The sequence below is a fragment of the Salvelinus alpinus genome, chromosome 2 (assembly GCF_045679555.1).
Source record: "Salvelinus alpinus chromosome 2, SLU_Salpinus.1, whole genome shotgun sequence".
NCBI lineage: Eukaryota > Metazoa > Chordata > Actinopteri > Salmoniformes > Salmonidae > Salvelinus > Salvelinus alpinus.
Genome location: NC_092087.1, coordinates 61,874,999 through 61,893,773, shown reverse-complemented (window position 1 = coordinate 61,893,773; position 18,775 = coordinate 61,874,999). Strand labels below are relative to the sequence as shown.

Below are 18,775 nucleotides of genomic sequence, written 5' to 3'. Positions count from 1 at the left end.
TTTCTTTAAGCAATGGCTTTTCTTCTGGCCACTCTTCCGTAAGCCCAGCTCTGTGGAGTGTACGGCTTAAAGTAGTCTTATGGACAAATAATCCAATCTCTGCTGTGAGTTTTGGTGGGCGGCCCTCTCTTGGCAGGTTTGTTATGGTGCCATATTCTTTCCATTTTTTAATATTGGATTTAATGGTGCGCCATGGGATATTTTTTTTATTACCCAACCCTGATCTGTACTTCTCCACAACTTTGTACCTGACCTGTTTGGAGAGCTTCTTGGTATTCATGGTGCCGCTTGCTTGGTGGTGTTGCATACTATGGGGCCTTTCAGAACAGGTGTATATATACTGAGATCATGAGATCATGTCCATTGCATGAAATCCAAATAAAAATCTATTTAAATTACAGGTTGTAATGCAACAAAATAGGAAAAACGCCAAGGGGGATGAATACTTTTGCAAGGCACTGTACATGGATGAACGATTCATGGCAGACTGCAACTGCTTTCATTAAATAAGACGTCTTGTGTCGTTCCGTTTTTATTGTTTAGCTTGCTTGGCCCACTGTGTCAAAGTCACTCTGGTTGAGAGCAGTAGCAATGCATTTGCAGTTCTCCATGGCTAACATTATATCTTTCGAAAAAACTGCAGTAGAAAGGATTATCTACACATAACGAGCAGCTCCATTTTATAGACAGATGCTACACAGCAGACCAATCCGAAACTCATCTCTCGGAAAGTCCAGCCCATTCATTATCTCAGCCAATCATGGCTAGCGGGAAGGTTTCTGGCTTTTTCTGTGGCTAAACCATCTAGGCTAGTAATTTAATGCAACCGCTGTGTCAGATTTCAAAAAGACTTTACGGAAAAAGCAAACCATGCAATAATCTGAGACGGCGCTCAGAACAATAGCCAAATTAGCCACCATGTTGGAGTCAACAGAAACCAGAAATTACATGATAAATATTCCCTTACCTTTGATGATCTTCATCAGAATGCACTCCCAGGAATACCAGGTCCACAATAAATGCTTGATTTGTTCGATAATGTCCGTTATTTATTTATTTATTAGCTACTTTTGTTAGCGCGTTTGGTAAACAATTCCAAAGTCACGAAGCGCGTTCCCTTAAAGCTGACGAAATGTCAAAAAGTTCAGTAACAGTCAGTATGTCACGATCGTCGTATGGTGAAAGAGAGGAGGACCAAGGCGCAGCGTGATAACGATACATCTTCTTTTATTTGAAGACGAAAATGAAACGAAGGACACTATAAAAACTAAACAAAACAACAAACGACCGTGAAGCTATAAAACGAAAGTGCATACACAAGCAACTAACGTAAAGACATAGACAATCACCCACGACCTACCTAATGAATATGGCTGCCTAAATATGGTTCCCAATCAGAGACAACGATAGACAGCTGTCTCTAATTGAGAACCAATCCAGGCAACCATAAACATACATACACCTAGACTGAACACTGCCCCATAAACATACAAAAACCCCTAGACAATACAAAACACATACATCCCCCATGTCACACCCTGACCTAACTAAAATAATAAAGAAAACAAAGATAACTAAGGCCGGGGCGTGACACAGTAGAAACATGTCAAACGATGTATTGAATCAATCTTTAGAATGTTGTCAACATAAATCTTAAATAACGTTCCAACCGGAGAATTACATTGACTTCAGATGAGCGATAGAACAGAGCTCCCTCTTATGTGAGGAACAGGTGTATATGCCATGACCTGACCAAAGAATGGTCAGGTCATGGCAGACCTGACTAATTCTCCTCTCATTCGGGCCCCCTTCACAGTAGAGGCATCAGACAATTCTACAGACTGTTGACATCTAGTGGAAGCCGTAGGAAGTGCAAACTCATTCATATCTTGCTGTGATTTCAATGGGATCTAGGTTGAAAATTGACCAGCCTCAGAATTTCAACTTCCTGTTTGGATTTTTTCTCAGGTTTTTGCCTGCCATATGAGTTCTGTTATACTCACAGACATAGTTCAAACAGTTTTAGAAACTCCAGAGTGTTTTCTATCCAATAATAATAATAATATGCATATATTAGCAACTATGACTGAGGAGCAGGCCGTTTACTCTGGGCACCTCTGTGCACCTTTCATCCAAGCTACTCAATACTGCCCCTGCAGCCACAAGAAGTTAACGACTTTATTCGTATTTACAGTCAGGTTTGAGGGAAAGATGAACGGAGCAAAGTACAGCGATCCTTGATGATAACCTGCTCCAGATGTGGAGAGATTGTGAGTGCTCCAGATTGTGGAGCACTCAGGACCTCAGACTGGGGAGAAGGTTCACCTTCCAAAAGGACAACAACCCTCAGCACACAGCAAAGGCAATGCAGGATTGGCTCTGAATGTCCTTGAGTGGCCCAGTCAGAGCCCGGACATGAACCTGTTCTAACATCTCTGGAGAACCCTGAAAATAGCTGTGCAGCGAAGCTATCCATCCAACCTGACAGAGCTTGAGAGGATCTGCAGAGAAGAATGGGAGAAACTCCCCAAATACAGTTGTGCCAAGGTTGTAGTGTCATAGTCAAGTTTGTTATGTAGGCACATGAAAGTTCACATGTTCCAGAAGGCAATTCTGCCAAAAATTGTGTTTTGATAAATAAAAATAAATGTTGTAGTGTCATAGTCAAGTTTGTTATGTAGGCACATGAAAGTTCACATGTTCCAGAAGGCAATTCTGCCAAAAATTGTGTTTTGATAAATAAAAATAAATGTTCAAATGCCTCTCCTGTGAAGTCGTGACTCGTGACATTATGCCTAGTTTCCTGAAACGAATCACAATTTGACAAGCACTTGATAATGCCTCGAATTTCCCAGCGGCAAATACATCATTCACATAGGCTAATATTGTCATCAGACTATTTTTGATTTAATTTTGTCTTTACATATACTAAATAATATACAGTGCATTCGGAAAGTATTCAGACAGCCTTAATTTCCCCCAAAAAATTACATTACAGCCTTATTCTAAAATGTATTAAATCTTTAAAAAAAAAAATATCTACACACAATACCCCGTAATGACAAAGCAAAAAACGTTTTTTAGAAATGTTTGCAAATGTATTAAAAAGAAAACTGATCACATTTACAGAAGTATTCAGACCCTTTACTCAGTACTTTGTTGAAGCACCTTTGGAAGCGATATCAGCCACAAGTCTTCTTGGGTATGACACTACAACCTTGGCACAACTGTATTTGGGGAGTTTCTCCCATTCTTCTCTGCAGATCCTCTCAAGCTCTGTCAGGTTGGATGGATAGCTTCGCTGCACAGCTATTTTCAGGGTTCTCCAGAGATGTTAGAACAGGTTCATGTCCGGGCTCTGACTGGGCCACTCAAGGACATTCAGAGCCACTCCTGCATTGCCTTTGCTGTGTGCTGAGGGTTGTTGTCCTTTTGGAAGGTGAACCTTCTCCCCAGTCTGAGGTCCTGAGTGCTCCACAATCTGGAGCACTCACAATCTCTCCACATCTGGAGCAGGTTATCATCAAGGATCGCTGTACTTTGCTCCGTTCATCTTTCCCTCAAACCTGACTAGTCTCCCAGTCCCTGCCGCTGAAAATTCCCACAGCATGATGCTGCCACCACCATGTTTCACCGTAGGCATGATGGAAAGTTTCCTCCAGACATGACACTTGGCATTCAGGCCAAAGATTTCAATTTTGGTTTCATCAGACCAGAGAATCTTGTTTCATGGCTTTGTTTTTGCTCTGACATGCTCTGTCAACTGTGGGACCGTATAGAAAGGTGTGTGTGCCTTTCCAAATCATGTCCAATCAGTTGAATTTACCACAGGTGGACTCCAATCAGGGTGTAGAAACATCTCAAGGATGATCAATGTAAACAGGATTCACCTGAGCTCAATTTCGAGTCTCAGAGCACAGGGTCTGAATACCTACGTAAATAAGGCATTTCTGTTTTTTATTTGTAATAAATTCACCAAAATTCTAAGAACCTGTTTTTGCTTTGTCATTATTGGGTATTGTGTGCAGATTGATGAGATTTTTTATTTATTTAATAATTTTAGAATAAGGCTGTAACGTAACAAACTGTGGAAAGAGTTCAGGGGTCTGAATACTTTCCGAATGCACTGTATGTGTGAAATTTGTTTGGATTTAAAATGGACCATTATCATGCACCTGTCTCCAGGCAGGGGAAAAAAATGTCATCTATGCACTTAAATAGCAACTGGAGGAAGCTATTCCTTTACTTAATTTGCATTGCCCTCCTGTTGTAAAGAGATGCATTGTGCTTAATATTAGGAAAGTTGAGAAATAAATATAATAGGCCTAGCCTATAGAAAGCTGATGGGATCCTCTTTTTAATGGAGGCCATCACTCTGTTTTCTCACACAATCTTATTTTTTTAATTTAAGCTTTATTTAACTAGTCAAGTCAGTTAAGAACAAATTCTTATTTACAATGATGGCCTACCCTGGCCAACTCAGATGACGCTGGGTCAATTGTGCACCGCCCTATGGGACTCCCAATCACGGTCGGTTGTGCTACAGCCTGGAATCGAACTAGGTCTGTAGTGACGCCTCTAGCACTGAGATGCAGTGCCTTAGACCGCTGCGCCACTCGGGAGCCCCCAATTGCATAGCCTATAGAAATGTTGCGCAACATGAGCTCATGACCTCTCATGAAGTGTTTGATTTAGATTTCCGAAACATTTGCCCTTGATATTAGAGGGACAATGGAGTGCTGAGTACCAGGCAGTCAGCAGGTTTGGTAGGCTACTAATGTCCATCCGCTGCATCAGAGCTTGGAGAAGCCTAATTACCATGACTAAACGGTCACGTGGAAGTTGACTGCCATCATGACTCGTGACCGCTGGTGTGGTGGTAATACGGTCACCGTAACAGCCCTACCCATAACATAATGCAGCCACCACATCAGCTTGAAAATATGGAAAGTGATACTCAGTAATGTGTTCTATTAGATTTGCTCCATACGTTGCGCTTTGTATTCAGGATAAAATGTTAATTGCTTAGCCAAAGTTTTGACATTATTACTTTAGTACCTTGTTGCAAATAGAATGCATGTTTTTGAATATTTTTATTCGGTACAGGCTTCCTTTTCACTCTGCCAATTAGGTTAGTATTGTGTAATAACTAATATTGTTAATCCATCCTCAGCTTTCTCCTATCACAGCCATTAATAAAAGGCTATAAGTAACATAAAACAATCACCATCAAAAATCTGTCAATTTATGGCTGTCCGCATCTGCGTTGGAAGGTCGCCGAGCTACAGTGGTGTTTGTCAGACCATGAGACATTCCGAAAATCAGCCTTCTCACGAAAACGTCTGTAGCGTTCGAATCATTTAGGCTACAAACTAATATGACCCCACTTTGGAAAGGGGAGACTCTCACAAACATGGTAATGGTTGGTCTACGTCACCAAACAGTGTCACGGGACTCTCTGAATTTAAACCATACAAATGAATGGACGTATGGAGGTAGTTTTGTGCCAACAAAAATATATATTTTCCTGAGCTTTCTTATATCTCCTAGACATAGGACATGCATTTTAAAACATTATGATTTATTTTTTTGTAAATGTATGAATGTGTTATTCAATACATTTCTATGGGCTGTGGTAGTACAGGCCAAATAAAATATTTTATCAAATAACTTTTACATATTTTTGTACACCTAAAGGGGTCCTAAAATTCCAAATCAAATAGCTAAATGATCCATGGTATGGCCACCTTAAAACAATTCCATATTTTAGCTTAGTAGAATTTTTACCCATCTACCAATAGGTTCCCTTGGCAAGGCATTGGAAAAACTCTCTGGTCTTTGTGGTTGAACCTGTGCTTGAAATTCACTGCTTGACTGTGGAACCTTAAAGATAATTGTATGTGATGGGTACAAATATGGTGTAGTCATTCAACAATCCTATTAAACACTATTATTCCATGTCCATGCTTTTTATGTGACTTGTTAAGACATGTTTTACTCCTGAACTTATTTAGGCTTGCCATAACATAAGAATACTTATTGACTCAATACATTTCAGCTTTACATTTTTTATTAATTTGTTTAAAAAAATGACTCTGACATGATGGGGTATTGTGTGTAGATCAGTGACACAATGTGTTTTTTTTAAGCCATTTTAAATTCAGACTAACACAACAAAATGTGGAAGAAAAAGTCAAGGGGTGTGAACTTTCTGAATGCACTGGTGTGTATACATGCATACATACTGAGTGTACAAAACATTAAGGACACCTTCCTAATATTGAGTTGCAGCCCCCCTTTTGCCCTCAGAACAGTCTTAATTCGTCAGGGCATAAGGTGTCAAAAGCATTCTACAGGGATGCCTGCCAATGTTGACTCCAATGCTTCCCACAGTTGTCAAGTTGGCTGTATGTTATTTGGGTGGTGGACCATTTTTAATACACACAGGAAACTTTTAAGCATTAAAAACCTAGCAGCATTGGAGTTCTTGACACAAACCGGTGTGCCTGGCACTTACTACCATACCCCGTTCAAAGGCACTTAAATCTTTTGTCTTGCCCATTCACCCTCTGAATGGCACACAGACAATCCATGTCTCAATTGTCTCAAGGCTTAAAAATTCTTCTTTAACCTGTCTCCTCCCCTTTATCTTCAATGAAGGGGATTTAACAAGTGACATTAATAAGGGATCATAGCTTTCATCTGGATTCACCTGGTCAGTCTGTCATGGAAAGAGCAGGTGTCCTTAAGGTTTTTTTTACACTCAGTGGATAGATAGATATTGAATTACACTTTTTTTTCCTACATTTTCATTACAATTCAGCTTGCTGCCATAATTATTTGGTGAAGAACAATAAAACTATTTCTCTATATATATCATGAGAAAATGAATTTAGTTACACACCTTTCAAAATAAACCACTGAAAATATAGAGTACATACACATGGAGAAGAATTATCCTGCTATATGATCTATAAAGACCTTTTCATTTGGCTGGTGGTGTTTGAAAGGGACACATTTTGAGGATAAATGCTCATTCACCCTACATATCAAGTACCTCTTCAGATACTTACGAAAGGTCTGATCTCTAAGCCCATAAACTATTGGACTAATAAACCTGGGCAAAATATGAACAATTACATAGCTAGTAAACTGGATCTCCAGCGCATGTGTGGAAAATATATATAGCAGCAGGCTGTCAATCAAAGGGCCTATGTAGGTGAACATGCACATTAACAACTGTACAGCATGAAGCAAGATGGTGTTGCGAGCCTTCTTGGCATCCGCATTAGCCGCCTTGGCAGTGAACATGATCCTGAAATACGTATAGAAAAGAGTGAACCAAACAACAGTCAGATACACAGCGTGGGAAATGTTTTTCTTCTCTATCAGGTACGGGTTGCGGAAAAGTGAGTCTCGACTACAGAATATTTTGGAGTGGAAGAACTGAAGTGGTTCTGTGGCCAAGAGAATGAAAAGGTCAGGTAAAATTGGAATGGCGGCCATGATCCAAATGATGCCAATGAGAATGTAGGTCCTGTGCACTGTACATATCTGAGAATGGCGCAGCGGTATACATATAGCTATATAGCGCTCTAAGGCCATGGTAGCCAGGTTCACAGGAGTATTCAAAGTGGTAAAAATGGCGATCATCAAAAGAAAGCTGCACAAAGACACATTGATTGTGAACAGGATGTAGCTTATGACATGCAGGAAGACAGCAATGGTCAATTGGATCATGTCATTGATCACCAGGTGGATGAAGAGGATGTAGCGAGGGTTGACATTGAAGATCTCGTGTTTGAAGAAGGTGTGGACAAATGTGCCATTGATGTAGTTGATGGAGATCCACAGCGCCACCACAATAATGTTCTTTGTCAAAGCCGTGACAAACGTGTCTCTGACCTTGAGAGAGATGTGTGTGACGTTGCCATCGACTGATAAATTCATCGCTCAATAGTTGCAACCTGTAAAGCAGTAGATTAGCAATATTTGGGCTGAAATATAAGGTAAATCAGATAGCGCTTTGTCATTTACATCCTCAAAAGTTCAGATATTTACCTCATCATCCATGAGTTTATCATACTGCTGCTATTTCTAAATCTTGCTGTAATAATGACTTGGTTAGGTACAGTAATGTGCCATCTACTCACCTTTCTAGATGTCCTCTAATCTCAAGATCAATCTGACATAATATGTGAGTCTTCATCTCTGGCATGAGTTTATATAGTATAATTTGAGTCCTGGGACTAACTTCTGACAAGGAGGGGCATTCCCTTAACACGGGCCATATTGCTCACACATACAGCTTTGCCACATGAGGGTGTTGAAAAAACAAACATGATTACATTATATTTTTTTAAGTGATGTTTGACTCATAATCTAATGTAACACCTTTTTCCCACTTACTTTGGCTGTCATCGATTGCCCAAGACAGATTCTTTGATATTTTCTAGCTAAATTACATTCCTTTAATTGTTTTTTTTTCTGCTGCTTGGGATTTGATAAATGGGTATGGTTTGATTTAATATTTGTCATTCTCACATTCAATTTCAAATCAGCATCCCTTTGAAAATAATCGGATCCCCAATGGACACGTTAGAATAGATCATTCACAGCTTGTGCATAATCAAGGGAAGGCTACAAAGCCCACGCCCAAATAAATGTTCATATATTCATGCTTATTGACATAGCCTAAACAAATACACTGTACATATTCATTCTCCAATCTCCACAGTTGGATCTGAGAGCCTATGCCTCTCTCGCTCAGATTTCTGGCTCACAGCCTATGAGTACATTAGATGTACATTATGTACTTACTGACCTCTGAAGAAGTCGAAGTGGGTTTAAGTTGACTGCAAATGCCACTTTAACACTATGGTTTAAACAGGTGTTATCCCTGTTACCACCAAAGTTCATCAAAATCACAATTTACATATGTTGAACATTTTGTCAAATCTATTTTACCAGTTTCTTGTGGTTCCTGAATGGAGAAACATCACTGTTAATGTGTTAGTTGCTAAAGGGTGGTGACTCAAATATGAACTGCTGTAATAAAATCACCAAAGTTGTATATCATCAGTGCTTTAGACTCCAAATAACAATGTGCAAGTCTGTTTACTAACTTAAAGGCATTTTGATACTGTAGACCATGCACTGCTTTTAAAAAGGCTACACAATATTCAGCTATGTACAACTGCTATTGTTTTGTTGAACTGTCTTTCCATACATTGCTGGCATTGTTAACCGAGTGCTTAATTGCAACATGCATGTTTGCCTATGGGTTCTCTTTTCCTATTTCATTTTAAAGAGTGGAATATTTGGTATATATTCTGTCCACTCATCTATGATTTATCACTTGATGTGATTATTAAAACAATTATTTTTCATCCAAAATTAACCAAAGCAAACTCAACCATGATGCACTTAACACCCGGTGAATATACAAGGCCACACACTGTTTAGCATTGAAGGTGTAGTGGGCCCCACTTCAGGACCCACAGGAGGGTCATAGGTAGGCTGATATGTGCCTGGGCTTGTGCCATCATGGCCATTGAGGCCAAAATAAATGATTTGATTGGCTGAAGATTGTGCTCTTTAGCTCAAATTTCTGTAATCAAACCCAGTAAACCAACACATAAAGCATGGTATGAAGGGAAGCTGGATCAATACAGGTGTCTCAGGAAGTGGTTTTACTTTTAGACCGCTATATGGTGTGTGCCAACACTTCCTTGTTTGAGCTCCTCTGCTTCTTCCGTTCACTTGGCAATGTTATACCAGACTGAGAACTTTAGAGGCTGATTGTTGTTGAAAAGCAGTTGCATATGTTTTTCCACAGCTCCTTGTGAGTCGAAGGCCAGACTACCTATTGGGACAATTAACATGTCTTTACCAAGGCTTGGGGGACCATCTGGCATTTCACATTCTCCAGTCTTGTCTGGGAGTCAGCAAACACGGCAATGGAAAGGGGAGCTCCGTCCCATTAGCCTTAATTAGAAGCTACTGACAAAGGTCATCCAGGGCGGGACACTTGTGGAAAGACAACATGGCATCCCAGGGACTTATTAGAACGTCTATGGAGATAAGAACTGAAGTTCATCACCATAAAGTATGTCTCTGTTTGCAAACAATAATGAAGCAAGATCCCATTACACATTACTTGTCAATTTAGTCCCTCAGGGGTACACACCACAACACTTCTCAGCCCAATTACAGGGTGACTGCTCTCTCGTTGCAATGATTCTACGAGTCGGTTCAGAGTTATGAAGAAACAACACAGAGAACAGTTCAGTCTTTATTACCATCTGTGCCAGAATAGAGAGTCTTCAACCATTACAAAAAAGGTTATTAGAAAAAATACAAAAAGTACAGGTAACCAACTATAGGAGTATAAATCTTTCCATCACATGGTCATTTAATACAAGACTAAATAAAGAACAACAAGAAACTAAAAGGCCCTCTTGTTCATTTACATAGCTCAGTGACATTCTCTCGGTCTCAAGAAAATGCAGTAAAATGTTTCAAAGATAGGGCAAATCAGTTCAACTGTAAAAGCTCACTCCATTTAAAAGAAATTATAAACAGGGTGGTTCGAGTCCTGAACGCTGATTGGCTGACAGCTGTGGTATATCATACCATTTACCACGGGTATGACAAAACATTTAGTTTCACTGCTCTAATTACATTGGCAACCAGTTCATAATAGCAATAAGGCACCTCGTAGGTTTGTGATATATGGCCAATATACCACGGCTAAGGGCTGTGTCCAGGCACCCCGCGTTGTGTCATGTGTAAGAACATATACCACACCTCCTCGGGCCTTATTGCTTAAGTAAACCACAGCAATAGTTGGGCATAAACCTCCCTTCCTTTGTGGTGGTATTTTGATTTCACATAATATACCAGTAAATTCATGACCTCATTCAACTTCATACATAGTTACAAAGTAAGACAATCAATGTGATCTTAATTACTCATTAAGGATGTCTTTTTGGAGCTCAAATTAATACAGAACTTTCTCATCCTCTTGACAGTAATGTTTTGCTTTGATCTAGGTAATTTTGTGACGCTTGGTTTCACTTTTGTGAATCCAGGAACCCTAATTTTGTATTCTTTACGACTCTCCCATCATTTATTCCTCTGAAAATATTGGATTATATTACTTTCTATGAGAAAATGCATCCGAATTTGAAGTGGTAATAATAATAATACTTATTAGTTATTTTTCCCCCCAGTTTTCTACTGCTGATATCAAACTTGCTATAAACACATTACATTAACAAACCATATAAAACCTATCAAGGATTAATGGAGCACAAATAAAAACCGTCTGGTGTGAGAATGGAAAAATACTGTGTATTTAAGACGCACTATGCAGAAATCGCCCCGGCATTTCCTGGTTGCTAAAATTCTAATTGTTTGCCTAATTTAAGTTCATAGTGACATTATAGTGTAGAGAATCATTGTACCATGTAAACCGTTGTGAAATATATTTTCCATAACCAATAATATTTTATTTTCAGCTGTTTGAAGATATAGAACCGATCTACCAGCTTCTTAGACTTTCAATGACTATAACTCATATTTCTATGTGAATTTGGTTGGGTGCCCAAAAAGTTACATATTGGAGCTTTAAGTTATAAAAAATGGCTGTACTTTCTAGTTGCCTGTGCTTATGTCTACATTAAGTATGGATGTGCTTGACATGACTTAAGTCCATTGCATGTCCACATGCATGCGCTGAAATGAAATTTTCTACATAAAATATTGTTTTGGGTCATTTACATCATGGAAATTCGACATTGATAGGACTTGTGTTTTTACTGTTACATTCTTGACAGAACAATTATTCTATGCTCAACGCATCTCCTTTTTCTTGTTGGGTTACTTGAATGACATCCCTCATTTTCGTGACAGCAGCTGGTTCTCAATGTCCTCCAATCGTGCAGTCATACCCGCCAGTATAAATGGGTTAAGGAAATAAACACATCATTCAATTTTATTGTCAAATGGCCTGTATGAAAAAAGTTGGGCTGAGTTTAATGATATTGTGGTCAGTAGTAGTAGAATGGGATGGCATTATCGGATTGATGTTGGGCTGAATCTGAATTTGAAACTGGGCTGAATTTGAAACGTGTTCACAAAATTTGGACTGTATAAATTATGCATTGATGTCAATGGAAGATCTCTGCAACAACTTGAGTTACACACACACACACACACACACACACACACACACACACACACACACACACACACACACACACACACACACACACACACACACACACACACACACACACACACACACACACACACACAGGCATTAGGATTTGGGCCTACAGTATATCACTTAAATGCATATTTATAAAGTATCTAAGGTAATGATAAAAAATATATATATACAGTACCAGTCAAAAGTTTGCACACCTACTCATTCAAGTGTTTTTCTTGATATTTACTATTTCCTAAATTGCAGAATAATAGTGAAGACATAAAAAATATGAAATAACACATATGGAATCATGTAGTAACCAAAAAAGTGTTCAACAAATCAAAATATGTTTTATATTTGAGATTCTTCAAGGCTGCCTTGATGACAGCTTAGCACACTCTTGGGAACTGGGAACTTGGAAAAATACGAGAACTTGGGAAAAATACAAGGTCAAATCATGATGTCAGTGATCTTCAGGTCAGAAAGTCAGGGCTCTAGAAACAGGCTCGAGTTTCCGAGTTGGAATTCCGAGTTCAATGACCGTTCAAAACGATTTTTCCCAGTCGGAGCTCGTTTTTTTTCTGCAGAGTTCCCAATTGTTTTGAACGCAGGAATAATCACAACCCATACTAATTGTCATAGCTATCCACCATGCATGAATCTGCAGTTAGCTAAAGTTAACCAACCAGGTAAAGTGTTAGCTAGCTCGCTAACATTAGGCTATAATTAGCAAGGCAAATTGCTTTCTGAGATACTAATATTACTACACAGATCATACACTTTAATTTGCAATGAAAACAACTTTCTGACAAAATTATAAACTTATATCTGAATGTTGCTAGCTAGATTATCTTACCCGTATGCATGGATGAATGCTTCTCCCTCTCTGTCACGGATGCCATGATTGCCCTTAGTTTGAAGATGGAATCCAGAGACCGGTGTTTTATAAAACAGCTCTTTTTGTTCTCTTTTTGACTCCCTCCACATTTTTGCAATCAAATGCCAGAATTTTTTCCATCTTCTTAGCTATCATACTCTGCTTCCACCGGGTAATCCACTGATTTAACTCGGTCAACGTCTTCCGTGACAATAACACTGTTGATCTCCATTTCAGAAGACTCTACAATGTCTGGTTCATTGAAAATGTTTTTACGTAAATCAGGGATTTTCTCATGTTCTGATTCATTTTCAGTCAGAGAGAGTCGGCATGGCACGATTGTTCTCCAGAAAGTGGAGGGCATTAGCAACACTTTTGCACTTCTTCATGATATCTTTCACAAAAGGCCACGGTAGAAAGGATTACCTACACATACTGAGCAGCACATGCTACATGGCAGCACATGCTACATGGCAGACCAATCCGAACTCATCTCTCGGCATGTCCAGCCCACCCATTATCTCAGCCAATTATGGCTGGCAGGAAGGTTCCCCTTTTTCCGGGGCTAAACCAACTAGGTTAGTAATTTAACAATTTTATTCGTATTTACAGATGGCATACAAGTTTGTTATTAAGGCACAGGCATTTCTGCCAAAAACACATTTTGATCAAAAATAAATGTTTAAGTTAAAATACTTCTCCTGTGAAGTAGTAATGTGCGACACGCCTATTTTCCTGAAACGAGTCACATATACAGTAATCCGTCATGCTACAACAGGGAAAAGACAAGCTACAAAGTGTACCTTTAATGAACAAGTGCAGTATATAGAAGGATATGTTTTGTTTTCAGCTGCTCCAGAGTGGACATTGTTGCTTGCTGGAACTCAACCAGACTCTCACAGGCACATGGGTCTTTCACCTCAATCTCTCCCTGGCTCTCCTCTGAAACACACACACACCCGATTTGTTTTACTATCTTTGTGGGGTCCACAACAGACACAGACACACACAGACACACAGACACACAGACACACAGACACACAGACACACACACACACACACACAGACACACACAGACACACACACACACACACACACACACACACACACACACACACACACACACACACACACACACACACACACACACACACACACACACACACACACACACACACACACACAAACATTGCCTGACTGTAGATAGTGTTCTAAAATAACATGTTCTAATGTGTTGTGATTTGCTTTGATCATGGAATACAGTACCTGCACAGACATTGAGCTTGAGGTTCTCGGCTATCTGGTTGATGAAAGTGAAGTCAGTGGTATAGAAGAAGTGCTTGTCTAGTGGCTCTGAGGCAATCTCACGCAGCTCATCCTCCACGGCCTTCCCAACACCAACAGCATACATGGTGATACCTGACAAGGAGGACAACACAGTATGTCACAAAAATGTTGGATGAAGTCCTAAATTGTATTTAATTGCAAGAACTGTTTTGTTGAAACAGCCAGTCACACACCAAAGTAGCGAATGGCAGCCGATTTGGACACATTTGTTGTCTGTAAGTAGTACGTATTATGCTTTCAAGAAAAAGTTATTAAACTGTTTTCATGTATGAACCAATTGATGTAAACTTTATGTAAACATTACTGCAGGCGCTTTATACGTTTATGTCACCGACCTGCTTCTTTGGCCTTCTTGGCCCACTCAGTGATGTCGTCCTGAGAGCGGCCGTCAGTGAAGACCAGGCCCACGCGAGGGATGTTCTTGCGGGCACCCTCGGCCTCCGAGAAGCTGTTCTCCACCATGTGCTTGAGGGCCAGGCCCGTCATGGTGCCCTTCTCCATGTACTCCACGTTCATCACCGCCTTCTTGATGTCATCTGCCTTCTCGTACATTTTGAGGGCGAACTCTGTGCGCACGTGGCTGGAGTACTGCACTACGCCCACTCGAGTCCCATGGGCGGACACATCCAGGGAGTCCACCACCTGGTTGACAAACTGCTTGACCAGCTCAAAGTTCTGGGGACGCACGCTCTTGGAGCCATCGATGAGGAGGACCAGGTCAATGTTGGCCGATCTGCAGGCTGGGTGGGACATGGGGGTAATCAGGGCCCTTTTCATACAGTAACATGCCCCTTTCATTTACCATGCATGGATTGTAGGTCTTTCATAAAACACTGTGGGATGTGCAGTTATTATGCATTTGACCAGATCGGCATTGTAAAAGAGAATTTGTTCTCAATGACTTACCTGGCTAAATATTTTTATTTTGCAAGAGCTGGATTTATTTGTAGGTTATGTCATTTCAGTAGCAAGGCTCAAGCCACGCCCACCTGAAAATACAGCTCAGTTCAGCTTTCATTTGGTTTTGTTTGAGAAGTGGATTATCCATTTGTCAACTATTTGTCACGTCACCGATTGAACTGACAACATTCATACAATTACCTGTGCAAACCACATTTTGTCTTGGGATTTATTATCGTGGAGAAGTGTGTAACTATGTCTCAAAAGGATGGGGGTATTGTCAGAAGTCGTAGACATGGGGGTTCTATTTTTACAAAGCTAGCGCAATGATAAATCTTAGCGCTGGCGGTATGGCTATAGGTCCGGGGGTGTATCAAAAATATTTGATCTATTTTCACAGGGAATTGAGTGAACAGCTGGCGGTGGCGCAAAAGGGTTGGGTTTAACTCATTATAGGTGTGAAGAGGGCTTAGAAACTCACAGGCCAATCAATGCTGTTCACTGCTTAATACGGCATGCCGTTGTCTCAAGTTCTGTAGGTTACTGACGGTCTTTGTGTTGTCTTAATTCGGCTGCGGGCACGGAATAGTCTCTTCCTAGTCCATTGCGGATTGATACAGTTTAATAAATAGCAGCATACCACCCTGCATCCCACTGTTGGCTTGCCTCTGAAGCTAAGCAGGGTGGATCTGGGCCAGTCCCTGGATGGGAGACCAGATGCTGCTGGATCTGGTGTTGGAGGGCTAGTACGGGGCACTCTTCCCTCCGGTCTAAGGAAATCCCAATTCCCAAGAGCAGTGAAGTAGGGTGCTGTCTTTCAGATGTGACATTAAACAGGTGTCCTGACTCTTTGTGGTCATTTCAAAATCCCATGGCACTTATTGTAAGATTAGTGGTGTTAACCCTGGTGTCATGGCTAAATTCCTAACCTGGCCCCATTCCATCATATCCACCTCATTCCTAATTGGCATATATCACTTCTAAACGGATGTGTGATGAGTGTTCTGGCACAAAAATGGTTGCTGTGCATCACCCAGGTGGGTGCTACACATTGGTGGTGAGTTTCCCTCTACTATGTAAAGTGCTTTGAGTACCTCAGTTGGTAGAAAATAGCTATATTAATTATTACAATAACCAGTAATAGCAACAGTGAAAAACATGGTTTTATATGATTGAATATGTTTGGCGTGTATTTGGTAACCGGACAAGAGCCGCTCTTTGGAAATGGGGATGAATACATTGCCGAATGGAGTAGCCTATGCACTGCAGGTATGCCTATGTGAATTGTGAATAATGCAAAAGCCTCTTGAGTAAACCATTTTAGAAACCTTTTATGGATAGGTTACTTGGCTAATGCATGTCCAGGATAAAAAAAGACACTAGACGCATTGCTATTGAACCAGCTTTCGTTATAGTAGGGTAGCCTATACGGGCTTGCTTTTTAATCAAACAAAACGTAAAACAAGCAATTGTTAGACATGTACACATATACAGGTTTAAAATAGCATTTGGCACTGATAAACGCCTAAATTGGAACGCGGTGGCTGTACAGTAACATGCTATACATAACGTCAGACTTCAGGCTATGCGTGTAACGGTTGTCGTTGGTGGAAGGAGAAGAGGACCAAAGTGCAGTGTGGTACGTATTCATAATAATTTAATAAAGAATGAATACTGAACAAAAACAACAAACCGACAAACGAACAGTTCTGTAAGGTGCAAACAAAAACACTAAACAGAAAATAACTACCCACAACCCATAGTGGGAAAACAGGCTACCTAAGTATGATTCTCAATCAGAGACAACGATCGACACCTGCCTCTGATTGAGAACCATACTAGGCCAAACACATAGAAATATAATGACTAGAACAAAACATAGAAAAACAACATAGAATGCCCACCCCAACTCACGCCCTGACCAACTAAAATAAAGACATAAAAAAGGAACTAAGGTCAGAACGTGACAATGCGCTTATCAGCGCTCTATGGGTTTTGAATGGAAGCCATTCTGAACATGATTACAGTGCGCAACAAGATGTTGCCCCATCCCTCCCGCTAATTGGGTAACTTTTGCTAATGTTTTGTAGACTTAGTGAGGGAAATGCTATAAATTAAGAGGACTTGCCACGTTCAAAAGGGTTTATGCTGATTGAACTTTCTAGTTTTTCATTTTTTTCACTTAATGTACTTTGCCATCTCCCTTGAAGTATGGTGGGCGGCTTGTCTAGCCAGCAATAAAGGCATTCAAGCAAAAAACAACACTGTCAGAAATCTTAAAGTAAATGATGTCACATCGTTGTTCAGTGATGACAGTAATCCGTCTGAAGGTCATAATAAATTTCTTAATGTATTTGATGATGTGTTTTGAAAATCTTGGTAAAATAGTGTTATTCTATCATTTATGTATTCAAATAGCTACCGTTTTCTTAAACTGAACATTACTAATGTTGTGTGAGATAGAACCTTCCCACTGGTTGAATCAACATTGAATAAAAATATTCCAAAACATGCATCCTGAACTTTATGTCCTGAATACAAAGTGTTATGTTTGGGGCAAATCCAATACAACACATTACTGAGTACCACTCTTCATATTTACAGTTTGTATTCAGGACAAAATTGCTTGCTTTACCACATTTTTTTCAGTAAATATTTGTATGAACATAAGATTTAACAACTGAGACATAAACTGGCCACCAGCTGAATTAAGTACTGCAGTGCATCTCCTCCTCGTAGACTGCACCAAATTTGCCAGTTCTTGCTGTGAGATGTTACCCCACTCTTCCACCAAGGCACCTGCAAGTTCCTGGACATTTCTGGGGGGAATGGCCCTAGCCCTCACCCTCCGATCCAACAGGTCCCAGACGTGCTCAATGGGATTGAGATCCAGGCTCTTCGCTGGCCATGGCAGAACACTTGCAGGAAGTCACGCACAGAACGAGCAAAATGGCTGGTGGCATTGTCATGCTGGAGGGTCATGTCAGGATGAGCCTGCAGGAAGGGTACCACATGAGGGAGGAGGAGGTCTTCCCTGTAACGCACAGCGTTGCGATTGCCTGCAAAGACAACAAGCTCAGTCCGATGATGCTGTGTCACACCGCCCCAGACCATGACGGACCCTCCACCTCCAAATCGATCCCGCTCCAGAGTACAGGCCTCGGTGTAACGCTCATTCCTTCGACGATAAACGCGAATCCGACCATCACCCCTGGTGAGACAAAACTGTGACTCGTCAGTGAAGAGCACTTTTTGCCAGTCCTGTCTGGTCCAGCGATGGTGGGTTTGTGCCCATAGGCGACGTTGTTGCCGGTGATGTCTGGTGAGGACCTGCCTTACAACAGGCCTACAAGCCCTCAGTCCAGACTCTCTCAGCCTATTGCGGACAGTCTGAGCACTGATGGAGGGATTGTGCGTTCCTGGTGTAACTCGGGCAG

The 18,775-nt window shown here is 40.6% G+C and overlaps 1 protein-coding gene and 1 pseudogene across 1 annotated transcript in view; both read right to left on the bottom strand.

The window, feature by feature from the left end:
• LOC139541089 (uncharacterized) overlaps window positions 1-7,950 on the bottom strand; it is a 40,060-nt gene extending 32,110 nt beyond the window's left edge. The window contains exon 1 of the mRNA XM_071345312.1: window positions 7,042-7,950. Within this exon, the coding sequence (XP_071201413.1) occupies window positions 7,042-7,950 (909 nt within the window). The remainder of the gene's footprint in view (window positions 1-7,041) is intronic.
• A 2,331-nt stretch (window positions 7,951-10,281) lies between these two features.
• LOC139566104 (matrilin-4-like) overlaps window positions 10,282-18,775 on the bottom strand; it is a 54,942-nt pseudogene continuing 46,448 nt past the window's right edge.